Source organism: Accipiter gentilis, chromosome 16 (genome assembly GCF_929443795.1).
Source record: "Accipiter gentilis chromosome 16, bAccGen1.1, whole genome shotgun sequence".
Taxonomy (NCBI): domain Eukaryota; kingdom Metazoa; phylum Chordata; class Aves; order Accipitriformes; family Accipitridae; genus Astur; species Astur gentilis.
The window spans coordinates 8,424,666-8,450,549 of record NC_064895.1 but is presented as its reverse complement, the minus strand read 5'-3'; the positions used below and the strand labels follow the sequence as shown (position 1 = coordinate 8,450,549).

The 25,884-nt window shown below is 39.4% G+C and overlaps 1 protein-coding gene across 4 annotated transcripts in view; it reads right to left on the bottom strand.

Moving 5' to 3' along the window:
- The window catches only part of ERICH1 (glutamate rich 1), an 83,081-nt gene that overhangs the window by 51,544 nt on the left and 5,653 nt on the right, over window positions 1–25,884 (bottom strand). For all 4 annotated transcript variants that reach the window (XR_007508320.1, XM_049818639.1, XM_049818637.1 and 1 more), the window contains one exon: window positions 13,668–13,862. Coding sequence is in view for 3 of the 4 variants with exons in the window: in XM_049818639.1 (XP_049674596.1) it covers window positions 13,668–13,862 (195 nt within the window). In the remaining variant the exon portion in view is untranslated. The remainder of the gene's footprint in view (window positions 1–13,667; window positions 13,863–25,884) is intronic.

Below are 25,884 nucleotides of genomic sequence, written 5' to 3'. Positions count from 1 at the left end.
TTATAAATCAAATCTGGTGATCCTAAACACCCCTCCATCCCCAGTGTATACACATTTTTGTTCAGGTGGTAAGTTTTTCTGATGGTAACATGTCACATACCTTAGTATGTGAGAGTAACTTGAGAGACACGAGGTGTTACACCTTGTACCATCATCCTCTACTTACAGGTTGACTTCCACAGGATTGTTTTCCAGTCTCACATCAACACACACATTAGAGTGCTTTCCACAAAGGCAGAACCTTTTAGCTCAAATAGTCTTCTGTGCAATCGGAAAGTACAATGCTTTTCCTTGGAGTGCTCCATAATTCCTGCTGCTTGACCTCAGTCTTCAGCAGCATTCTCTCCCTCAATACTAGATAAATCATATTGGGTAGAAAAAAAACCACAAAGATGATGATAATAAGAAACTTAGCAAAGAATGGACAGGCACTTACTGCTGGTCATTTGTTTTACTCAAATGATAACCATCACACAATAACGGAAATGTTGTGCTACTTTGTCGGGTGATTGGAGTAGTTGATGAATTATTTCTGTACAAATTCACTACTGCAGGTAGGAACTTGCCTCTCAAAATTTTGGAAGTCCCTTTATGGAGTTTACCATTACAGTCTAATTTCTTTAGCTTGTTTTAACAGTGCTAGTGCCCAATCTTACTAATTTAACTAATAGAAAAATTTCTCTCATCTGCAGATATTGGTGTCCAATCCATCCCTCTCATTATCTGTACTTTATTGGAATAAACAGGGAGAGTCACTCAAGCCAGTTTTTGGCTGAAGATATACTCCTTCCAAAGATTCTTCACTTCTGTCTTTTGGACATCTAATTATCTCATGTCACTTTATTTGCTACTTTCAAGCATTTTATTGGCACAAATACCTATAACAGTGAAACACTGAAAAAGTGTTTTCTTCTGCAGAGTTCACTTCAGCTTTAAAATTTTGAAGATGTCTGGTATTCAGTTTGAATGATAAACTTTCCTGCTGGCCAGGTAAAACTTCAAAGTGTATAGTTCTATTCCAAATTGCACAATTACATTGATTCAAACAACAAATTAATGAAAGAAAAAAAAAATCAGCTAATTAAACAGGTACATGTTGTCCTCTGTCTCAGAAAATCCTTAAACAGCAAACTGTTGGAGAACATCGTGGGGAAGTAGTACAATACACTCATTTTATTCCAATACTTTTTTGACAATACTATCGGTCATTACATACTAGTGTAGACAGGAGTACTGAAGGTTTTGGATTGGCCTTAATTTCTGCTACTTTCTTCAGTTATCTTTAAACAGAAAAAGCCCCCTGTCCTTTGATAGAAGAAATAGCATGTTTTCACTGTATTCCCAGATTTTTTTTGTAGAAGCTCGGCCATATTACAGAAGACTGTTCCCATGTCCTAAGGTGTATACCATTCGTATCTGGTAGCATGTTGTCACTCAAGTCCATTCATTCCAACCTCACTCCTGACAATTCACATCACTAGAAGTGCTTCACTTTATTAAAAAGAGTAAGTCTAGATGACAGAGGTTGCTCCCTCTTCTCAAATAATGGAAATTACTATAAAGTAAACAAAGTTAGTAGTTGTAAGAGTCTTTCCTAAGCACTCCCTTCTGTGACTTGGTGACTCAGTGCACTTAACTAGATAAAAACACCTAGGTCTTCAAGATTTATTTTTGCATGAAAATTCCTTTTTCTACATAGCCATGGCTCACTGGCCTGTAATGACTTGTGCCAGTTATCATACTGATGGAAAGCCAACAAGATGGACGTGCAAAGTAATGTCTCTTCCATCCCACCTTTTCCACATGTGAGGAAATAAGAGTAGTATATGTCAATCTGCACCTGTTTATGAGCTGAGTACAAGGTTTCACTAGGCAGATCCCTAGGGGGCTAACCCTGGCCTATGGCTTCAGGTCCGGAGCTAAGTCTGACGAAGGGTATGGAACCAACTCCTACAGCAGCTCTGCTGCCAGTTCTCTCCCATTCGGAGACCATGCAAATTGAAGAGAATGGAAAAGGGGAGCTGATGGCCAGCCTTACAGTTTGTCCTTTCCAAGATAATGATTAGATTTTCAGTGAAACCAGATACAATCAATTCAGTGGTACCCATGAATTTGGTGGGATGGATTCCCAACCTTTTTCAACTAAGCACATTGTAGTATTTATTGAAAGAAGGGTCTACTTCATATTTGACAAGCTACATTTCAGCCTTCCTGTTCAAGCATAAGTATGATTAGAAGGGAGGGAGGATGGAAAGAGGAATAATGACAGCATCCAAATGAACGATGATCCATGCACTCACCTTGTATTAAATGTCTCAAATACTTCTACAAATATTGCCAACTTACTTTTTGTTAAGCTGTCTGCACTTTGGAAAAGTTATCTACTTTGGATTTTATTTATTCTGTTTTTAAACTCTATTTTGTGTTTTAAATTAACTTTCAATTTTATTAAAATCTACTGTACTGAGGTTCAAACACCTGTTAACATGTTATCTTAACACTTCCTTATTCAGATTCATCATCCAATTGAGAAGCATGTAAACATAGTGTTGTGACCCAGCAGTGCTGAGACCTTCAACTCCTAAAACTACTGTTAGGGTTTATACACAATTAAGTGTTATCAAAGTCCCTTTCTTGAGGGCTTTAGAACAGGGTGGGATTTTTTTGTAGCAACTATTTGCCCAGAATTATTCCTTAAAGATGTCTCTATCTACTCTGCAGGCTTAGTGAAGTCCTTCCCATACAATAGCATTTTGCCACACTGTCTTAAGATTTCTTTCATTCTAAATTCTAATAGTTCATTTCCACAAACACATTTGCACTTCTTACATGCTTTATGGCTATGCATTTATTTCAGTGTAGATTGCAGCATCTTCAGTTTAAAATTAACATTCTCTTCCACTGAATACTAGGCCTCATTTGTATTAACAGCAGGAATCCGATTTCTTTAAGAGCTAAAACAGGTGTAAGATAACATAAAAGCTAATACAAAGGTTTTGTTTTTTTTTTTTTTTTCCTATTTTAAACTATGCCATAAGTCATTATATAGCTATATAAAGGGGGGGGAAAAACCCCCACAAAACCAAAACCAAGGCACCGTTTTCCTAGTTTTCATTCCTTACAAGCAATTTTTTGTGGCTAGTAAAACTGACATCACCATCTAAGTTTGGTTTAAAACATTTTTAAACCATTCTGTTTTCTGCTAATATTTCCAGTGGAATAATTGAAAAAGTTTCCAATGAAAGTAATGTGTTTGAACTTGGAATTTAAAGACCTCATTACATCAACAACGTTTTCAGGGAAGAGAAAATAGGGGGAAGAGAGGTGGTTTGATGCTTAGAGGACTAGAGCATTAAAAGACAAAACAACTTGGGAAAATCCTCAGAAGCATTTCCTCATCACTGTCTTTTCCTTCAGCTTGATGGAAACCAAAAACTTTGGAAGGAAATTTAGGGTCAGTAGAGATATACCCATTTTACAAGACCCAAAGCTGGGATGGGAAATTCATGAAAAACAAGAAATGAGAGCTCAAATTTATTTCCCTCACCACCTCCCACAAGCACACTAACTCTTAAATTTTCTTTAGACACCTAGGAAGGCTGTATTATAGCCCATTTTACTGGAGACAGGACTTACCATTATAACTCAGCCTCAGTTTCATTACATTAGAAGTGGCAGACATTCTTTGTCACAGAGAAAAAACAGATTAAAAAACCCCAGAAATCCTTTTCCTCTTGTTCTCACTCATCATTTGAGGAAGAATTTTTACTTATGAACCATTAAAACATCTACATTCCCTCAGAAAAAGTAATGAAAACAAAGCACAATACAAAGTGAGAGTGAAGCAGGGAAAAAGCCTTGATCAAGGAAACCAAGAAACAGAATCTTTCCAGAGCAGAATCCGACTACAGCCAGATGGCAGTTTTAAAATTATGAGACAGCTAACTTAAAAAGTGGTACAAGCTATTTTTTGTTTTCTGGAAGTTGAATATGAGGTACTGATGAAGCAAACTACACAGCTAAGTGTTATTTATTTTAAGTTAAAAGCTTCAGTGTCTCATAGATGTCCTGGTATATGATTATAGGCAATATTTTGATTAGATGTCTAAGAATTCTAGCTGTATAAACAGGAGAATAAAGCTATCTTAAGTTAGTACTCTGCTCAATTATTTCTCCTCGTGCTACAGATCTTATTTTTTCAACACACTTTTCAAAAGCCAAATACATCCCTGTCAATAATTTTTTTAAAAATAAATGCAACAACACTGAATCTAAAAGGCTATGTCTAAGTTGCAATTAGTTAATTACCTTCACTGATTAAGTGATTATGTCACCACTGGGACTTACCTGAAACTAGACCAGGAAATAAACAGATGTGCTCATCAGAATAAAAGTAAACAAAGTTTAAGGTTTTAAAACTTTTTCCTCCCAAAACACACATTTTTTTATTCCATAATTGGAAGTCATCAGTAAGAGTCCATTCCTATTTGTGTACAAAAATAACGCAAACCACAGAAGCACAAAAAGTTATGGAAAATAATTCGCCCTGAACTTAGTTCAGTACCTAGTTCATACTATAAGCATTTCCACTTTTCAAGTAATTCTTAGAGGTTACAGTTGGTAGCAAAAACAAGTAGAAAGTAAGCATGTGTAACAGCAGAACACATGAAATTTTACTCTGAATAACTATAATTTTGACAATGGCAGCTTAAGTAATAAAGTCCCCAGTGTAAATGGGAGCAGTAGAGGTATCTCACACAACCTGTTTTGTCATCAATACATTAAAAATAATTTCAAACAGGGAGACAAAGTGGGCAGCAAGAATGCTAACACACATAATCACTATGCTACAGTTAGATTCACCTTAGGACTGTCTATCTGCCCTTCTCTAGCTGAAACAAATCTGTTTTATCAAGTTCTTACACAAGCCATTTTTCTGTCTCCTTCCTCAAAATAATTAGTTTTCCTACAGCTGGCTACATTTAGGTTTAGAGCTTGTTTACACTTACAGCTAAAGCTGGCATTTTCTACTCCAATTAGGCAACCACTACATACTATTAGATGAGCTACCTGTTAAACTGCTTTCAGTTGTCACAGAGGCCAGCAAGTTTTTCCACAACAGCTAAGCTGTTTAGAATGAAGATGTATAAGAGAAGAATGAGTGAATGTATATACATAAGAACACTGGAGAATGAAGGAATCTGCCAATGAGAAAAAAAAGAAAAAGCAAGCATTGCTAGGGGAACTGGAGACTGAACTACGAAGCTATTTCTGCCACAACAGAAGTTACAGATAGACAAGCAGCCCACTCAGTCTGAACAGAGACCATTTATTTTGTCTGGGGGGGAGGGGGGCCGTTTGGTTTGGTTGGGATTTTTTGTTTGGTTGGGGTTTTTTTGGTGTGTGTGTCCCCAACCACCAGATCTCTACATTCCCCCCAAGCATATAGCTACCAGCTTGTAAATCTGGTTGGGCACCATTTCTACCATAGCTACTAGAGGTTGGTGTCTTCAGTCAAATACTCTACTCACTTCTGAATGTGTGTCCCATTTTCACAGTATAATGCCACTGTAATATAGCATGTAATATGAGAATTTTTATGGCCTTGAGAGAAGTACATAAGAGTGTGTGACAACATTGTGTTGTATAATAATTATGATCTCTATTGCTCTTCAGATTATTCACAATAGACAGCTTTTCAGAGTAATTAACTAAAACAAAGCTGAATTGTTTAACAAGTCTCTAAAGCTGTTTACTGCATTGGGTACTGTTAGTTTGATTTCTCAAGCATATGCACTTCAATTTGATCAACTAAGAGCCAGGGCTGTCCATGCATATTTTTTAGACAAGTTTTGTCTTCTAGGCACTCCTGTCACAAACTTAATTTTTCTATAATAGAACGGCTGCAGGAAGACAGGATTAGGATGAGTAAGGACACAGTCCAGGTGTCCCAGTGATAACCTCTTAAATGCAGTATACTGTCAGCATTAGTGACTTCAGTGGAAAAAGTGTGAAGGAGAACACAAAAAACCAAAACAATCACACAGCTGTACTGAATTTTGACAGGAATTCCTTACACAGGATAAAAATGCTGGGATATTTCACAGTTGAGAGACATTCACATTTGTGTTTAATGAATATGGAGTAAATTGCATTTTGTCTATTTATATAGCATAATTTGGATTCCCTTTTTTAAAAAACCCTAAAACTTAGTAGTAACAATAGCTTAGTATTTTTCTTCATTACCTCTTACTTAAATAAATGAAGGAAACAAAAAAGATCAAATAGGTTTTCTCCACAAGATCTGAGATTCTGCCTAGGGTCTCTGCATTTCAATTTCCTTCAGAATTAAGGAAAACACAAACCCAAAAGTGGAACAGCATGCTTTATACAAAGAAACTGAATACTATACATTTCACTTGTATACAATTATCCTGCTTCAGCAACTCTTAAAGTCTAATTTTTATATGGAAGATACTAAACAACGATCAGTCAGTACCAAGTCCTTTAAAAAGTGGTTATAATTTTGACCAAGAAAAAGTCCTGATATTAAGGCGGCCATTAAAAAAAGCCAATTCTACATTTAGCAAGTCTCTAGTCAGAAGCATGCATGTCTACTTTGACTATATACTACAAAGGCATTAAAAACAAGTAGCGAGGTTTTAAAGTATCAACAAAAAGTAAAGAAATCACAGAACTGCAGACCTCAAGAGAAACATTCTCCATGAAGTTAAATCCTTGTTGCAAGTAGATCCTGCCCTAACATGGGCCAGAAACAAACAAAACCAATCCTCAGAACAAAGTTTAGTCAAAGCCCATATCCAAGCGAGTAATCAATAGAAATGCTTTCTTAGTCTTTTGCCAGACACTTTTTTTTGTGGTACAGCAAATTTTTAAGCATTTATAATACCGCACTTGGAAGCATATTTGCAAGCTTCATAGAATCATAGAATGAATGGTAGAATGGTTTGGGTTGGAAGGGGCCTGAAAGATCATCTAGTTCCAACCCCCCTGCCATGGGCAGGGACACCTTCCACTAGACCAGGTTGCTCCAAGCCCCATCCAACCTGGCCTTGAACACTGCCAGGGATGGGCCATCCACAACCTCTCTGGGCAACCTGTTCCAGTGCCTCACCACCCTCACAGTGTGAGGAACTTCTTCCTTCCATCTAATCCAAATCTACCCTCGTTCAGTTTGAAGTCATTACCCCCCGTCTCTACATGCCCTTGTAAAAAGTCTCTCTCTGGCTTTTCCCATAGGCCCCCTTTAGGTAGTGGAAGGCTGCTATAAGGTCTCCCCAGAGCCTTCTCTTCTCCAGGCTGAACAACCCCAACTCCCTCAACCTGTCTTCATAGGAAAGGTGCTCCAGCCCGCTGATCATCTTTGTGGCCCTAGGGAAAAAGAAATTAAGTCCTCTTATTTGTAGGAGCTTTCATTTTTCCATTTGCTCTCTTTTAATACTTTGCCTGCCAAGAAGGGTCAGGTTTATTACATGTATGCACAACTTTTAAATGGTTTAAGGTAATAAAGCTGGTTATCTAGACCCTCTTTAATTTTATGTTGAAGCAAGAAAAAACCTTTTCTTACAACTTCTGAAATTAAGAATTACAGCTCTCGCAATGAAAGAACAAAGTTCCTCAAGGGAAGAAATATTTAGAAAGTCTTACCTAATTGCCTTGGGGTGGGGGGGAGAACCCCTATTTTGGTTACATTCACTTTCTCATTGAGTATTTTGGTAGAATAGGAGGGTGGAAAAAAAAAAATCAATTTGATTTAGGACAATTAGAATCCAAAGGGAAGGTACATCTTAGCATGCCCTTGAACAGAAATTTTGGCCGCAGGCAGGTGGTTGGGTTTGTTAGGGTTTTTTTCAGTCACTTTAAGAAAAAAATAAAGTGATATTTTCAGGAGGTAAGAAATAAGTGACTACCCCCCTTCTTTGTGGTTCAGAAGAAGCACGGCACCTCCACATGTTTTCTCCATCCCTAACAGACCTACCATCTTCCTAAAGAAAATACAAATACCATTCAGAAGATCACTCTGTAGTCACAAAGGACAGAATTTCCCTTCAATCTCTAGTTATTCCAGGCCTCACTGTAAGCTTTAGTTCCAGAACTATGGGGAGCTTTATGGGACAACTCTTTCTGATACTAAATTAATCTTCCAAAATTAAATGAGAACCAGTCATTAACATGGGTCCTGATCCTTTATATACTTAAGCATCACAACTTCAACTTGATCTCAAAAGAGGCATATAAATTCAAATAGTTACAGGATATAAAAGTATGATCTTTAAATTTTATGGGCATAAGTCCCTATTATGCTTCAAGATGCAGAAATTTAAGGCAATGCTGCCAACTGCATTACAATAAATACAAGAACGTAGGGGGTGTTAGCTCATGCATATAGGTAATGGTATTTTCACAATTTGAAAATAAATGTTAAAGGCAAGTAGAACATGGTGATGAGTTTTATAGTAAAAGCTGTTATTTAATGCTAGAAAATACTTAGACTTTGGGTCAGCTTCTTTTTAAAGAAATCCTCAATTTCTTATTGATACTAAATTAAATTTTTCAGCAGATTTTGTAGGACTGAAGTAATCACTTTCAAACTAGGAAGGAGTTTGTATCTACACAAAAAAATCCCTCTCATTTTCCATTGTCCATCCTGGACTACTGCTACTTAAATGACCAGCTGTTTCATTGTTATGCCTATAACCTTTGGTCTACAATAAAAGAAGTTACTTAAAATAGTATATGATAAAAAAATTCAGTCAATGCCTTTATGTTTGTCCAAGACCATACATTTATAGCTCCAAATCTTACAGCCTATCACTAAACATGTACTTTCAGTGTCCACTACTATAAAATCACAACATTTAAATGACAATTCATGCAAGAGCTCCTTAAATTTAAATGAAACCACAACCAGAGAAGAATGGTTAAGTTACCTGTTGGCTTCACAGATAGACAACTGATTTCTCTTTTTCCTCTGAGTTTATCACTGCAACCCTCTTCAGAGCTTTTTTAAGTACACATTTGTAGATCATCAAGAACGAACCCTTTCTGTACTACCATAGCATTTGCTTGCCTCCAGCAGAAAACAAGGTCAGCTAGTTTGCTGTTAATTTCAAGAACAGCCTGGTTACTTGGCTGTGAAAGTCATAAATATGGACCTGTTCTTTTTGCTCCATGTTCCCTTTCCCATAGGCTATATTTTACCTGTACTAGCATTCTGGATCCAAAGCTTTAGTTTCATTAACTTGAAGAATGTTGTATTAGGAACCAGGTATAAACAGTCAGAGGAGTTATACATCACAAGGTCAACTAAATTCTCCTCCTCACCTCCCACTTCAGTAGGAGTTTAGCCAGGCCCTAATTTATAAGGAATGGTATAGATTCACTACAAATGAAGGCATTTTTAGCTTAAGAAATCATTCCATAGTCATGCTTATTTAGCACGTGTTCATCATAGAGCCAATAAATAGCCTGTTACCTATTTTGAAAGGACAATTAGTTCCCAGTGCTATCAAATATCATTTTATAGAATAAGTTTAACACTTTATCAGCCTTTTGAAAATGTTCCTCTCATTATTGACTACACAAAAGAAGTACTAGAAGTACTGATCTAGAAAAACAAAATGGGTATCAAACAAATGGAACTACAACAGGTTGAGATTACCAGCCAATCTTGTCACAGTAACAGGATGCAATACAGGACAACAGCCACACAATCCTTCAAAACCAAATTCTACCATCGACATGTAAGAAAGCCCTGTAGCTAACCTGTTACTAATCATCTGTATTACAGATTGGGTGGTGGTTTGGTTTTTTTTTTTTAATTAAAAAACCCCACCCAACAAACAACACCCCCAGTAACACAGATTTCTAGACTAGTATGTGTTGGAAAGGACTTTTGGAGGTCATTAGCCCAAACCCCATTAAAATATGACCCGATTAGATAAGGCTTTCTAGTACACTGTTTAGTTTTCAGTTCCTCCAAGGATGGAGATACCAAAACTCCCTCTGGGCAGCCCATTCCCAATGTTTGATCATCCTCAAAGTGGAATGCCCTCCCCCATCTAGTTGGAATTACTCTTGCCACTTCTTTGTTGCCCCTTCTGTTGCTGAGCACCTCCAAAAACTGCATGGCTCAGTCTTCTCTATACTCCTCCTTCCCATTTGGTAGTTGAAGTAATGAGGTTTCCTTTTCACATTCTTTTCTTGTGACTGAAAAAACTTCAATTCTCTCAGCCTCTCCTCATACATAGTGCCATCTGGCTCTCTGGCCATTACAGTGCCCTACATTGGACTCAATCTACTTTGTCCCTACCTTTCTTTTACTAAGGAGCCCACTGGTCACAGTACTTCCAGTGTGGACTCACAAACGCTGCTCCAGTGTGGTCTCACAAAAGGAACAATTGCTTCCTTCCAACTGCTGGCTATGTTGCTAGTAGAGCACAGTATGTCATCCGCTGCCTTTGTGGCAAGGATGCAGCTCTGACTCGTGTTCAGCTGGGCATCCACTAGAACACCTAGATCCTTTTCTGTGGAGCTGCTTCCAGCCAGGGTACCCCCAGACTGTATTGTTGGTTATTCCATGTCAGACACAGGACTCTGCACTCCAGTATTAATCCCCGAAGTACACCACTAGCACATGGCCATCTATTGAACTTTGTACTGCTGATTACCATCCTTTGAGCCTGGCAGTCTATCTGACCATTCACTTACCCAGTTGATACCTCACCTTCTTGGCTATAAGAATACTACAGCAGACTATGTTGAAGGCCCTGCTAAAAAAAATTAAAGAACATGCACTGTGCCCTCCCTATCTACAAGCCAGTCATGTCTTCATAGAAAGCAACTGGGTTGTACAACCTGTCTTTGGTAAACCAAGACTTAATGTTCCCAATTCCCTTTATGTCCTTCACAGGCTTGGAAACAGCTTCCAGAAGCTGCATTTACTCTGTAACATGTCTACAGTTTTCCAGACCCTCCTTCTTGCCCTTCTTGAAAATGGGTACAATGTTTGCCTTTTCCAGTCACTGAGGAACATCCCAATTGCAATTTCTATCCTCAGAGAGGATAGAAACCAGTCTTATGACATCAGCCAGCAGCCCTGGATGCCCACCATCTTGTCCCACTAACATGCAATTGTGCAACTGGCTTAATTACTCCCTAGCTATCATCATCTACTGTGGGTAATGTTTCACTCCCATAGACTTTATCATTAGGGTCAGTGGCCTGGGAGGTCTAAGGACAAATCTTACCAGTAAAAACAGGCAAAAAAGGCACCAAGTACCTCAGTCTTTTCCTTGTCTTCTATCACTAGTCCCTTGCCCATTGAGTAGTGGGCCTGCATTTTCTTTAGCCTTCCAGTTTCTGTCCCCACCCTTCTTGTTTCTTCCCACATATCTCATGAGTTACAACTCCATCTGAGCTTTGGCCTTCCTAACTCCATCCCAGCATACTTGGGCAACATCTCTATATTTCTCTTGGGTAGATAATGCTTGCTTTCACCTTCTCTGTATTTCCTTTTTGTCTTGTAAGGGCCCAGAGCTCCCTCCTAGGAGCTTAGCTGCAGGCACTTACAGACAGCTCTCTGATATCACACAGGTGGTGATCCAGATTGTTATGAAGAATGAGCTGCTTATGAAAGACCTCTAAGAAGCCATCTTAGCAGGGGCTCCTCTCACATCACTTAGGAGCTGCTTTTAAGCTGAGGCTTTTAAGCAGCTCCCAGCCTAAGCTAGACTGCAGCCATGCCTGTGCCTGGGCACATACCCCAGTTTTTGCACACCCTGACTCACAGACTTTACATATTGGCTTGACTTCAGACCGGCCTTGTCACTATTGACTTGCCTGGTGTCACTGGACTGTTGGCTGAACCTGGTTACAGTTACCTGGAAAAGGAGAGCAGAACATGTCTGGTACTGTAGGATTGCTTCCACAGTGATGACACAGCTCCTGTGCCTACCTTGTCCCAGCTAGCCTTCCCTCACCCTCCCATTGCTGGTCCCTGACACATCTGAGCTCAGTCAGTGTGGTGGGTTGACCCTGGCTGGATGCCAGGTGCCCACCAAAGCTGTTCTATCACTCCCCCTCCTCAACTGGACAGGGGAGAAAAAATATAACAAAATGCTCATAGGTCAAGATAAGAACAGTTTAATAAAGCAAAGGTTGCATGTGAGAGCAAAGGAAAACAAAAGATTTTATTCTCTACTTCCCATCAGCAGGTGATGGCTGGCCACTTCCTGGGAAGCAGGGCTTCAGTACAAATAGTAGCTGCTCTGGAAGAGAAACATCAATAACGAATGCCCCCCCTTCCACCTCCCTTTACTTAGCTTTTATAGCTGAGCTGACATCATATGGTATGGAATATCCATTTGGTCAGTTTGGGTCAGCTGTCCTGGCTGTGTCCCCTCCCAAGATCTTGCCCAGCCCCAGCCTGCCAGTGACGGGGGGGAAATGTTGGAGAGACAGCCCTAATGCTGTGACAGCACTGCTCAGCAGCAGCCAAAACGCTGGTGTGTTATCAACACCTTTCTAGCTACCAATACAGAACACAGCACTATGAGGGCTGCTGTGGGGAGAATTAACTCCATCTCAGCCAGACCCAATACAGTCAGGCAACCTGCCACACTTGCCTAGTTTTCTGCATGTCAAAATGAGTCATTCTTGTGCTTTGAGAAGGTTATTCTTGAAGATCAATCAGCTCTCCAAAGATCCTTTGCAATTCAGACCAGTCTCCCATTCAACTGTACCAAGCAGATCCCTGAACAAGACAAACATCTGTTCTTCTGTAGTACAGGGTTCTAATCCTACTACTCATTTTGCTCACTACTTTTAGGACTTTAGTCTCCTGGCCCAGACCACATCCACAATCAGTTCTTCCTTGTTTTTAAGGTCTAGCTGAGCACGTCCCCTAGAGAAAGCTTTTTATACTCTCAGGAAACAAGCCTTTTTATTTCAAGTCAGTTTAACAACCTCTTTCAGTTATGGCAAAGTTTGGTTTTAAACCTACAACACAAAGCAGTTCACACTTCTTCTGTACTTATGCACAGAGCTTTCATCCACAAGTAATAACACAGCTACCTCATTTTGCAACTGCTTCATCTTTTAGCATAGCATCCACATTATACAACCTGTTTTAACTTACCTGTCAAAACATTCACATGCCACTTTCATTGCATAAACACACACAAAATAACGCTCTTTAGCGGGGTACTAACATAGTGCCTGAACTGATATTTGCCTTCTGTTGGGTTTACATGCCCCATGGGGTTTATGTTGCAATGTGAGGGCAGGAGGAAGTGCTGGAGCATGTACTCTCGCCAATCTTTTGGTGTATCTCTAATAGCTGAGCGGAGTTGTACCAGTGTAAGTCATTTTCTCACTCTTCAACAGACATTACACCAAAGACAGTTATAGCGTACACTGAAGTTTCATATTAGCTGTTGCTAAGTGCTGCATTCGTGCATATACACCAAGACTATTTCTTGGCTTTCACAGGACTTACATGCTGACCTCAAGTGTTCTATGTATTAAATACCACTAGCACTTGCCTGTTGGTATCAATAGATGAAAAAAAATAGGTACTATACTGTTTCAAGTAAAGTAACTATATTTAAAAGCATATTATCAGAAACAGGACTACGCAGTCTCACCTTGAAATGATTCGCAGGGTCTATCAGTTGATGCGCTAACATCTGCTGATGAAGTCTGAACATCATCCAAACTCTTTTCTTTGGATTTTGAGCCCAGATTTCTGAGAACAGCCTCCTCTTCTCTATTTGAAGTGTGCACAAGAGAAGATGATGAAGTTTCAGCATAGAGTCGTTTCAGTACTTTCCCTATGAACACTGTGGGGTAAGAAAACTTCTTGAACAACAAGAAATGCAGTGTTTTAAAGGTATCTTAAGACATAAAAAACCCAATAACTAATTAATACAAGATAGTTTCCCTCATATTCCATGCATGTTTGTCTTCAGTAGTCCCTACCTTTCACAAGTAAAGCTGAAAATAATACATTAAAGTCCTAAACTTGAGTCAGAAAAGCAGCTTTAAAACCCCAGAGTTCAATAGCAAGGTTACATTTAAAGTCTTCTATTTGACTACATTTTGGCAATAAATTAATACAGTACATTTACAGACTAAACACTTTTTAAAAAATTTTTTAAAACAAGTATCTTCCTACACAAGTGTTATAAGGCTGCTCAAAATGCAGGTCTATTCTGGCGCAGAGGCATTGCAATTGAATCACTCATTAGAATCAGCAAGCTACAACTATTTAATCACATAGAAAAACTAAAAGTAGACAGCAGCAGAAACACATGGTAACCCAATTATTTTTACAGAATTAGCAGTATTCTTATACGCCTCTTCCTCTTATGGGCCCCTTTCTGACGACACTAGCAATCTGCTACTAGTTACTCAAATGCAAGCATCATTTGATTAAAGAAAAGAAATATATGCAAATAATCTACTCATCAACAAAACTATCACCTTTATATGGATGCATGCATATTTCAATCACTTGAAATTACATATTATATTATGTATACTATGTAATATATGTAGTAATACTATGAAAGCTTTTATCTATTGCAAAACAAGATCCCCAGTTTCATGAATTCTACATGGTCAAGCAGGTATTGTGGGATGGGGGAGGTGACAAAAGAGTTTTGGAGAAAACCCATGTTTATCTTAACTCCAATTTTAAATTTAACATACAGTGTATGGACACTATACAAGCAAGCTGGTGCAGATTCTTAACAAAATTCTGCCAAAAGGACTTACGCTGTTATAAGAAGAATGGCTCCTACTGCAGCTTAACAGAAGATCATACTATCATCACACAACTCTCTTCAATAAATTACTTTTCTTCGCAACTGAAAAAAATCACCCTAATCAAGCTAGGAAATCCCTGAACCACTAGTCCTTGATAGACAAGCTTTATCTCCACAAGTACCTTGGCAATATGCTCCAGTTGTCATGTAAATGATTAACTATGGGGGAGAATGTCCTGTTACACTTTTTTTGAGCTCTTGCTAGTTTATACGTGATCACTTACTCTTTGCTTGTGCCCAGTCTCTTGAATAATCTCTGACCTTATGAAAGGCCTATGACAAGATGTAAGCCTGAAGAGATACTTGTGCAGAGAGCTTTGCTCATGAAGTCCAAATTTTAGTTTTATTACAGTTATCCATCATTCACTGACATAAAAAAACACATGACAAGCTGCCAGCTATGTCCTCATCAAGTAAGCACAATCCATTTTGCAAGTTATGGGTTAAGACCATAATTCCCCAAAAGACAGACATCAATGAGTGACTGTGTATTTTCTTTTCATAAGGTTCCCTTGCTAGGATATTCTACAGCTAGAAAGACAAAATCTGCAATTACTCTCCTCAGAGGACAACTAGAGAACGTAGACAGAAATAAGCAGTGCAATAAGACAAAGTTAACTGCCCTTTGCAGATCTCTGAATCTAAAGCAAGTTGTCCAAGAAGTTTATCCTGGATCCTTTCCCTGAGTACTGCTACTAACACTGCAGCATTTTAATGAACTCCAGTAGAACAGTTACTAAATGTCGTGGTTTAATCCCAGTAGGCAGCTCAGCTCCCACACAGACACTGACTTACTCCCCCCGACATGGCACGGGAAAGAGAATCAGAAAGGTAGAATTGAGGGTTGAGTTGAGATGAAGACGGTTTCATAGGTAAAGCAAAAGCCACACACACAAGCAAAGCAAAACCAGGAATCCATTCACCACTTCCCATGGGCAGGCAGGTGTTCAGCCATCTCCAGGAAAGCAGGGCCCCACCACATGTAACCGTTACTTGGGAAGACAAACGCCATCACTCCGAATGTCGTCCCCCCTTCCACCTTCTTCTCCCCCAGCTTTACATGCTGAGCATGATGTCACATCATATGGGATATCCCTTGGGTCAGTCGGGGTCAGCTGTCCCGGCTGTGTCCACTCCCAACTCCTTGTGCCCCCCCAGCCTCCTCGCTGGTGGGGTGGGGGGAGAAGAAAAGGCCTTGGCTCTCTCTGAGCACTGCTCAGCAATAGCTAAAACATCCCTGTGTTAGCAACACTTTCCAGCGCAACTCCAAAAAAAACATAGCACCTCAGGAGCTGTTATGAAGAAAATTAACTCCACCACAGCCAAACCAGTATACAAATTAACATTCAAGCACTTGCACTGAGGAAGCTGTTCTTCCAAAGCGAATTATCATTGAGATACTGATGAATCTATATATGGAAATACATTTTCTCCAAACCTACGAGGAGCTATGTAGCTATCTCCTCAGCAGCTACAGTGGATTTTATGCTCCCCATCTTGAAATCTGATTTCTCTAGTCATCTGTTCAGTTACCCCCACAAAAAATGACTTCACTCTTTTTCTTTTTAAAATATAAGGACTATACTCACATGCACATTAACTTTGCTTCAGAAAGCAATACAAGACAAGTTTTGATACATTCATTCCTTCTCATTCACATGGAGCTCTTCCCATCTCTAATATCTATGCTTGAGAAAGCAAGCTGAAACAATGCCTGCCTTTGGAGGGTGAGAATACCAAGGAAAGATTCTTTCACAAAATCGCTCTTGCTTAGAAAGAAATATCTAGATCAGCAGCAGTAATAGATTTACTTCAGCAAAGATGTGGTTTAGCTGCCAACACCAAAGCAGCATCCAATCTTACAGGCTGGAGTTTTCAGCAGACACAGGAAGAAGCAGCTGTGTGCAGAATGGGAGAGTTCATTATTGCCTGCAAAGCTTTCACACCTGTGTCAGTGCATCTCAGCCCTGCGAAGTCATCTCTTAAGACAACTAGTAATTCCCAATAACCGTGACGGAATGGAAATGAGCAGCAGTGACACCTAGTCATGACAAGGTCCCTGTTTGGAACCTGGTATATTTCAAGGCTTCTGAAGACAGCAGGAAGCGATGTATCCCAGCAGTATACCTTCCTTGGGAGAATGAAGAAGGTGGTATCGCTAGAGAGCAGCTGAAAAAAACCTCACTGTTTTAGTCTGAGCTATTTGGAATCCTAAGTATATTGTAGCCTGAAGAAAAATCTGCCTGCAGCCCAAAACTTTTTGAACAAGTTTGTCCTGTGTATCAATGAAAAAGGAAATGAGGCTCTGCAGAATATCTATCCTGCCACACTCAGCAGCTTTACACACTCCAGAGAAGCATTCTGCTTTGCAGTTAAGAGTTTCAGAGCTGAGCTACCAAAACATTTTTCAGATGAGAGAGGATGCTCTTTCCTCAAGCTTTTATTGCTGCAATTACCAAAAAAAAAAAAAAAAAAAAAAAAAAGAAAAGAAAAGAAAAGATATCCTGTGATATCCATGAGCATTGGCTTAACCACAGGAGGTTGGTCTTGCCTGATGCTACAGAGCAGTTTTTCTCCACTATTCAAAACTCTCCTTAACCTGATGTCTATGGCACCATGCAGCTTCAGACATCAGTCCATCTGGTAAGAATAACTACCTCTTAACAAGATATTAGCAATAAAGAAAATTCAAGGAAGAATACCTACTACCAGAGACATATCTTTTGTATACATACCATTGTAACCTATTAGAGTTACAAAATGAAATAAGACTTGCTCTCACCATACCTGTAGCACAGTCAAATACATATGGTTATTTGATGCTATTGTTTTCCAGTCAACATAAGTGATGGAGGATCTGTACAGATTCATGTGGTCTTTCAAGAGACCAATCTGGGAACGCTTTTCTACTTTTCGCAAGACTGATGTTTCTAAACAAGCATATACAATTTTGAGATGTGCTTTCAAAAAGAGCGCAAGAAAAGATGAGGGAGATCACAGAAAGATGAAGGATACACTACTTGGAGTCAGAACCAACGAAATTTGCCACATTCATATACAGCATTAATGCACAACGTACAAGGGACTGAATTTAATATATTCTACTGGGTATGTTTTTGAGGACATTCTTGAAAATTGTATTCACATATTACAAAACCTGGCATTCCAGTCTGGAAGAGAAAGAATAGTTTTAGGGGAATTATCTCTGGAACTGAGCCTGTAATCGAACAGGAAAGAAATGTGAACAGCAGTAAGAAGCCAATTACAAGGAAAAAAAAAGGGAAGCCTTGTTGCACAGACTACTACAAATATATCTCTCCTCTTAGAATAAAGCAGTCTCTGGAATTAACAGGTGAGAAACTGGAAAAAAGAGAAGAAAACAGATAAGCTAAGTGGTTTCGTTTTGTGGAATAGATTGAACACACTTCAAGATTACACAAAGGAAACTTCACAATGTTAGAGCTGGGCATATGGTCAAAAGGAGGTACTGTACAATAATAATATTAACAGAAATACCTGGCCCAAACAGTAAAGGTTTAAAGAGTCTTCGCTCTTCAGCTGCAGGGGAAGACCAGGCTACACTGACCGTTAACAAGCTTATAAAGATTAAAGACAGAAATGAAACCTTATAGACTTTTTCTCCCCCCAAGGGGGTGGGAGGGCTCCACACTTAGGGGGACAAGCCAACATTCCTAAATGGAGATTACTAAACTGGAGGTGGCTACAGATTAAAACCTGTGTGTTTAATCAATCACAAGAGAGACCGAGCCACTACTGTGATGGAGGTCACGTACAATGACAATGTGATCCAAGACCCTATTGGGCCAAGTATTTTTAAATCCGAGACAAGAAAATGAAGTACATTAATATATGAATCTAGAGAGATCTCACCAAAAACCTTGTACAGCCTTAAGTCTGCTGTGTACAAACCAGCTGAACTCAAACCTGAGCAGGCACAGAGAAGAGTTTTTATAATAACCAACAAGACATAGAACAACAACAAAAAGCTAGGCTGTTTAGCAGAAGCAAACAAAAGCCAAAAGAATTTTAAGCAAGTAGTGAGAAGTGTTATATAGCTCAAGCATAAGATTACATCAGACCATGCCACAAAAATATTAGAAACTACTGGTGAATGAGAGCTGCCAACCAACGCACTGATGAGTATCTAGAAGTATTGCAACATTCTTCTACTAAACTAACAGGAGAAAATAAAACTATTTAGTTAGAGAAGTCTCTTATATTAAGCTCTAACTCCTATAAACACTACAGGACTCACTGCCAACAGGAAGGACTAGAACCAACTGCACTGAAGACTGCTTTTAACACTATATTCTTCAAAGATCACTCCAGGGTTCCTTACATTTGGTTACTGACACATAGGCAAACTAAGCCAAAGATCAGATGTCTGTGATCACACTGGATCCTTTTCTTTCTTAAAAGGAGGTAGACAAAATTTATTTAAAACAGGTCTCTGAAATTAAAGCTAGCAAGAAGGAGTCACATCAAATAGTACCAGATAAGTTGACTTTCATCAGGTACACTAATGCTGTACAAGACAGACATTCATAAAGAAAGAATAAGTTACTAGTTGTAATCACTGCAAGGCTATTGCTTTTTTAAAGGGGTAAAAAACACATAACATCTTAATGCAGTAATCAAGGTCCTGAACTTTGCTTACTACTTCAGCAGTACCTAAGGCAGAGTCACATTTAAGGGCAGTACATAAAAACGCATATACACAACTCATTTATAGCATTAGGATGAGATTTTGCTCAGCTTCCTCATAGAAATCCCACTGACATCAAGTTTTCCACTTAAAGAAGTATAATTTGGCTTATAGTAGTGGCAAATAAGAGTTTAAAAAGCCAACAGTGGAAGATTTTAATCTGTAGAGCCACTGTACTTTCATTCAAAATATAATTATATTTAAAACACATGAACCTTCCTCACAGAATTATTAAGAGCTTATGCCATTTTACAGTGAAGTATGTGGCTTCTGTGTACTTCTATAGCTTCAAAAAAACCCAACTGCGGTGTTGTGTCTGAGATGCAGGGAGCTGTAAGCACAAGCTGAAGTGAGCAGTTCCTGTGTTTCTGCAGTTAGAGTATTTCAGTTGGAAGGGACCTACAATGATCATCTAGTCCAACTGCCTGAAATTTTTAGTAGAAAACTTCAATTCTAATAGACCTACAAATGTGAAAAGCTTACATATTCTAGTCTGGTCTTCTGAGTAAATTTTCTATTTAATTTCAAAAGTGAAACAAATTCACTTTCTAGATGAAAACATGCAACACTAATCAAAACACTGTAATTGAAAGCACTGAATGTTCCTACTGTGCAATGAGCTGAAGCAACACCAGAAGACATCTTTCCAGGAATTCCTCAGTAACAAAGTATTTTCAGAAAAGAGAACAAGCTGCAACAGGTACCAGACTAGTTCCATGGCTAATTCTTGACAACTGGTGTAGAAACAGTGAAGTACAAATACATCAGAAAACTGAAAAAGCACCAGGTCTCTACAGTTTGACATAACAAACCAACCAAAGTGTAAGTCTGAGAAACACAGTGCAGAACACGTGCTGGCTAGTGATAACAAATTGTGAACATCTAGGATCTTTCTACCACAATTTTGTGAGAAGAGTAAAAAGCATCCTTCAAATAAATGCATTGTTTGGCATCTACATATTAAATCGACACCACTTTAAGTTTCTTAGGTACATAAGTAGACAACCCACAAACACACACATGCCAAAGGTGGAATAGCACTGCAGATTTATAAAGGTTCTCCTGGGGTTGACAGCATGACTTAAAACTCAGTTAAGACTACAGACTGTAACAAAAGCATGCTGAAAAACTAAACAAATAAAGTTCTGAACAACATCGGAAGTGTTCCTGTCCAGCTAAGTGTAGGAGGCAACAATTTCCTCAAAAACATTTCTGTGGAGAATGCTTGCCACATACTTTTGGCTACTTGCCATACATACTGTAAGCAACCCCACCACATTTCTCAACTGGTTGCCTTCTGCCTACTTAAATGCAACTTAGGCAGCAAGAATAAAATAAGTGGCATCAAGAGCGCTGAACACATTAGAACTCTGTGAAGCTTGCAAGTTGCCCTACTTGGTCTCTCTCCCCTACAGACAGAAGTTTTCCAAAAAGGGAAGAGTCAGGAATTTCTTCTGAAGACATCCTATGTGTAAGATGTGTTAACATGCTATTTCTGCTAAAGCAGAAGAAAAGATAGTACAGCAAAACAGAAGAGGATGGAAAGGGGAGACAGAATGATAATCCACATGCAGAACATATGGGCAAGGCTTCATTAAAATGTTCAGTTCATCTGTTAGTGCAGAATTACTCTCTGATATTCAAAAGGATTTAAATCCTTGAAGTCTCTTTTATTGTGTAAGTACCACATCTCCTACGAAGGCCACGGCAGGACAGTTACTTTACAGCATGGTCATAAAAATCACAGAACAGTTAAGGTTGGAAGGGACATCCAGACATCATCTAGTCTAATCCTAATGCTCAGAGTAAAATCAACTAGAGCAGATTCCTTGGGGCTTTGCCTAGTTGTCTATAACAACCCTATTGCCTGCATAATCTCTTCTTCCCTAATGGTGGCTGGACAGTCAACTCTTGACTGGACGTGCTCAAGGGGACCACTTGAAAAAGAGTGGCTCTTGAAAAAGAGATACCTGGATTTCATGAGGACCCAAAGCAACAGGCTATAAAAGCATTTTAATTTTAAGAGACTGCTACATACAGATAATGTTAGCCAGACTGCCATTCTTACCAGTTAGCAGATGGAAGACTGACGACAACTTCTGGCTTGGAGCTACTATCCATTCCCTTAAACCATTCCCCATAAAGCTTACTTGCCCCTTAACCATACAGCATTGACTTTCATATTTTAGGTCTTCTGGATTCTTTCCAAAGGAGTTGCTCAACTGGCCAAACTGATGAACAAAGGTCATAGAATCATTTAGGTTGGAAAAGACCTTCAAGATCAAGTCCAACCATCAACCATGCCCACTAAACCATGTCCTGAAGTGCCCTGTCTATGTGCTTTTTGAATACCTCCACGAATGGTGACTCAACCACTTTCCTGGGCAGCCTGCTCCAAGGCTTTACCCTTTCAGTAAAGAAATTTTTCCTAATGTCCAATCTAAATCTGCCCTGGTGCAACTTGAGGCCATTTCCTCTCATCCTATCTCCAATCACCTGACAGAAGAGACAAAACACCCACCTCACTACAACCCCCTTTCAGGCAGTTGTAGAAAGTGATAAGATCTCCCCTGAGCCTCCTTTTCTCCAGACTAAACAACCCCAGCTCCCTCAGCCGCTCCTCATAAGACTTGTGCTCCAGGCCCCTCACTGACTTGGTTGCCCTTCTCTGGACACACTCCAGCACCTCCATGTCTTTCCCGTAGTGAGGGGCCCAAAACTGAACACGGTACTCAAGGCGCGGCCTCACCAGTGCCGAGTACAGGGGGACAATCACCTCCCTGCTCCTGCTGGCCACGCTATTTCTAATACAAGCCAGGATGCCATTGGCCTCCTTGGCCACCTGGGCACGCCACTGCCTCATATTCAGCCAGTTGTTGACCAATACACCCAGGTCATTTTCCGCCAGGCAGCTTTCCAGCCACTCCTCTCCAAGCCAGTAGCGCTGCATGGGGTTGTTGTGACCCAAGTGCAGGACCTGACACTTGGCCTTGTTCAACCCCATACAATTGGCCTCAGCCCATCAATCCACCCTATCCAGGTCTTCACTCACTATCTGCTTGGCCTAACTTATAGCGATTCTTGGGTCATGGCTCTATAAGTCTCAAAAAGACAAAGGCACCTAGTTTATGTTTCAGAAACTACGGGCAAAATTCAGTTTGCAGTTATAATGCCTAGTGGTAGACCCATGCTAAGCATCATACTCTGCTTACACATTAGATACCCCTCCAGAGACCTAGTGTATACAAGATACCAATTCTGCCAACCAGCCACTGGGTATCCAAGATGTACTCAGTACAGATGATATTGCACTGAGTACAAGCCCCAGTTATAGTCAATGGAAATCAATATGCAATCTGAGGATAATGAAATGTATTAATCTTGACCTGAATTTCACAATACAAGAAAAGCCACACACACATTGCTCCCAGAGAAAAACAAAACACCCAATCACCAACCCTCATAGCCAAAACCCCACAAGCAAAACAAAAAGGACATAGCTTAAAGCTCAAAGACCCCATAACCTTTGCTAGAAATGGCAGACCACAGGCTTGAATTATGTCATAAGAGCGTGCATGTGCACACGCACACACAAGTTCTACCCCTGATGGCAATGAATAGCTATTTAAACATTAACTTCAAAAATCTTTGAGTAGAGATCACTTAGCTGCAGAGAAAATTCCCAGACTTGGGATACCGGTTCAGCTACTACCAACAGATTAAAACTCAAACAAAGAGGAAAGGGAGGAATTAACTACAACAAAAAATTTCACAGCAGCTGAGCAGGGTACCATTTTCCCACTCCCCCTCATTTTTATACAACTTTCCCATTTCGAAAAGTGTTCAAGCTGCACAGAGAAAAGAGGAAAGGAAGAAGAATGCAATGACATGCAATTACATCCTGTATAGCCTGACAGTTCAGATCATGGTAAGGGTGTACTTTATATTTAAGAAGGGATGCTGTTGTTCAAATAAGGAAGAAGAAAAGGAAAATGTAATTTTCCTGCTACCAGCGAAGTCAGCTTTGCCAAGAGTGACATACTTCCTTTCCACCATCAATAGAGTGTGTACGAACCAAAGCAAAGCACTGTCATGGGAATAACAAAATTGATCTTTCCAAGGGGTGGGGGGGAAGGTGTGAAATATGCCAAATTCTAGCTGTGGCCAAAGTACAGTTTTATGCACATAGGAATGGGAAGCCTCCAATTTTACAGTATTTTGAATTGTGTTCACAACCCACAAGCAGTCCTCATCCTGGTGAGGCTATGGTAACAGGCTCTTTCAAGAGTAGCTGAAGGACAAAACAGGATAAAAGTAAGGACTGGAAGATCTGGTGCAGAAAATTCAGGCTGAAGCTGACTATCTCTTGAAAGAGGCACTTGTAGACAAACACAGAAGCTAACATCTTACAAGATCTCATGTTTGGTCAAAGAGGATGCCATTCTGCAGATCATCTACAACATCTTCAGTTTTCATACTTCAGGCTTCACTGCATCTATCTATAAATTTATAGCCCTTATTTCCAAACAGCACTGTTATTCTCTGATATTCTTTCTTGAGGAAGATACCAAGTAATTTTTCAGCTTCAAATTTCAGGCTGGAATTCACTTGCACCTTAAGGCCAGAAAAAGCACTAGGCTATCTTGTCTGAATGACTGGAAGAAGTAATTTTACGCACCTATCCACATTGAGATCTGACAACTTGTGTCTTGAGTATTTTTAATATATTTCAAATGACTCCGGAGGCCCTTCAAGAACTAGAGGAACTAAATAGTTCACATGAGTTTTTTTCCAGTGCTTAATCATCTTTGGCATTAAACACACACACCATGTTTGCTACTCACATTTGAAAACCTTGACTTTTTTTTGGCCTTGGTCCCTTTTTTGCCTTTTCTTACTATATTAAGGAATCCTGTATTACATAGTCATTTGTTTCCTGTGAAGATCTCCCTACATGTTAGAAACCTTGATTCTGAAGAAGAGTCTTTTGGTCTGGAAGGCACAGTCTCTCAGCTTCATATACCTTAAACTACCTGCATTCACAAAGAAAGCACTTCCATGAACAAAGGCTGTTCATCCCATTTCCCCCAAGAGCTATTATCATCTGGGTCAGCAGATGTCAAGGAGGGTGGGTTGCTTGGTTGTGGTTTCTTTGGAACTACAAAACTCTGGAATTAAGACTGACTAGGAACACCATGGTGAAATGCCAATATCACAAACTGATTATTTTTAACTTGACTAGCTCCTTACACAATCTTTTAGTTCTACTAGCCTCATAAAACTTCATTGACAGCTTAAATGGAAAAATTTGTACAGTTTTTGATATAATGTCTACACATAAGGTGGGAATGGTCCTTTTCCCCACTTTTACAATTGCTCTCATTGACACTCCATATAACATAAATCATTTAACTGCTAAAGCTATTATTACAAATTTAGTGGGAAAAAAAAAAGAGAACCTACACATACTGTTTGGGAAACAAATAACAGGAGGATTTACTTGTATTCAAGGTCAGATGAATTCTGTGCATGAACTACTAGTTATCAGCTGTCTGCATCCCAGTACAGTTGTTAACCAAAAAGTCACGGGGAGCTGCACAGGAAGCTTAGACGCTGCCATTTTAAATCTAGCATGTAATGTTAACTTCACAATATTGAGGTTCATCTCAAGACCTCTGACATTATTCTCACTGAAACAGCATCTATTAATGTTCCACATCCCATTAGACATTAAAATCAGATGCTAATTGCCTAGATTTAACTCCTGCCTTATTATTACAGTTCAAGAATGGCATAGTGTAAAAAAACCCTCCAGTTTTGTGCTCTAATACAGTAGCCCATAAAATGTGGCTCCATTCATCTTTTCACCTAGCACTAATTTTTAGAATATATGCAAAAATCACTTTGTTATCCAAAACTCACTAATATACCATTCTCCTATCTTTGAGGCAACTTTTGAACGAGAGCAACTTAAGTACATAGCACACATCAGTAGGGTAGAAAGGAAGGAAAGGAAAAGAATATAGTGATTACACACCCCACATTTATGTATTCACCTAAATTAAGGAGTGAGTCACAATGGGAGAGTGATTTACAACCCAAAGATGGACCTGTGTGCATCCAGGCCAACACAGTTCACAGCAATTGCAGATACAAAACAGTAATTTATTTGCTACAAAAAGCGGACATTCTTTTTCTCTTCTTAGCTTAGACGAAACTGATTCAGCTTCACCAAGCACGATCTCTGTGTCACACTGCAGTTTCAAATCAGGAAGACTGGCATTACATCTGTCAGGAAATTCTGCATGA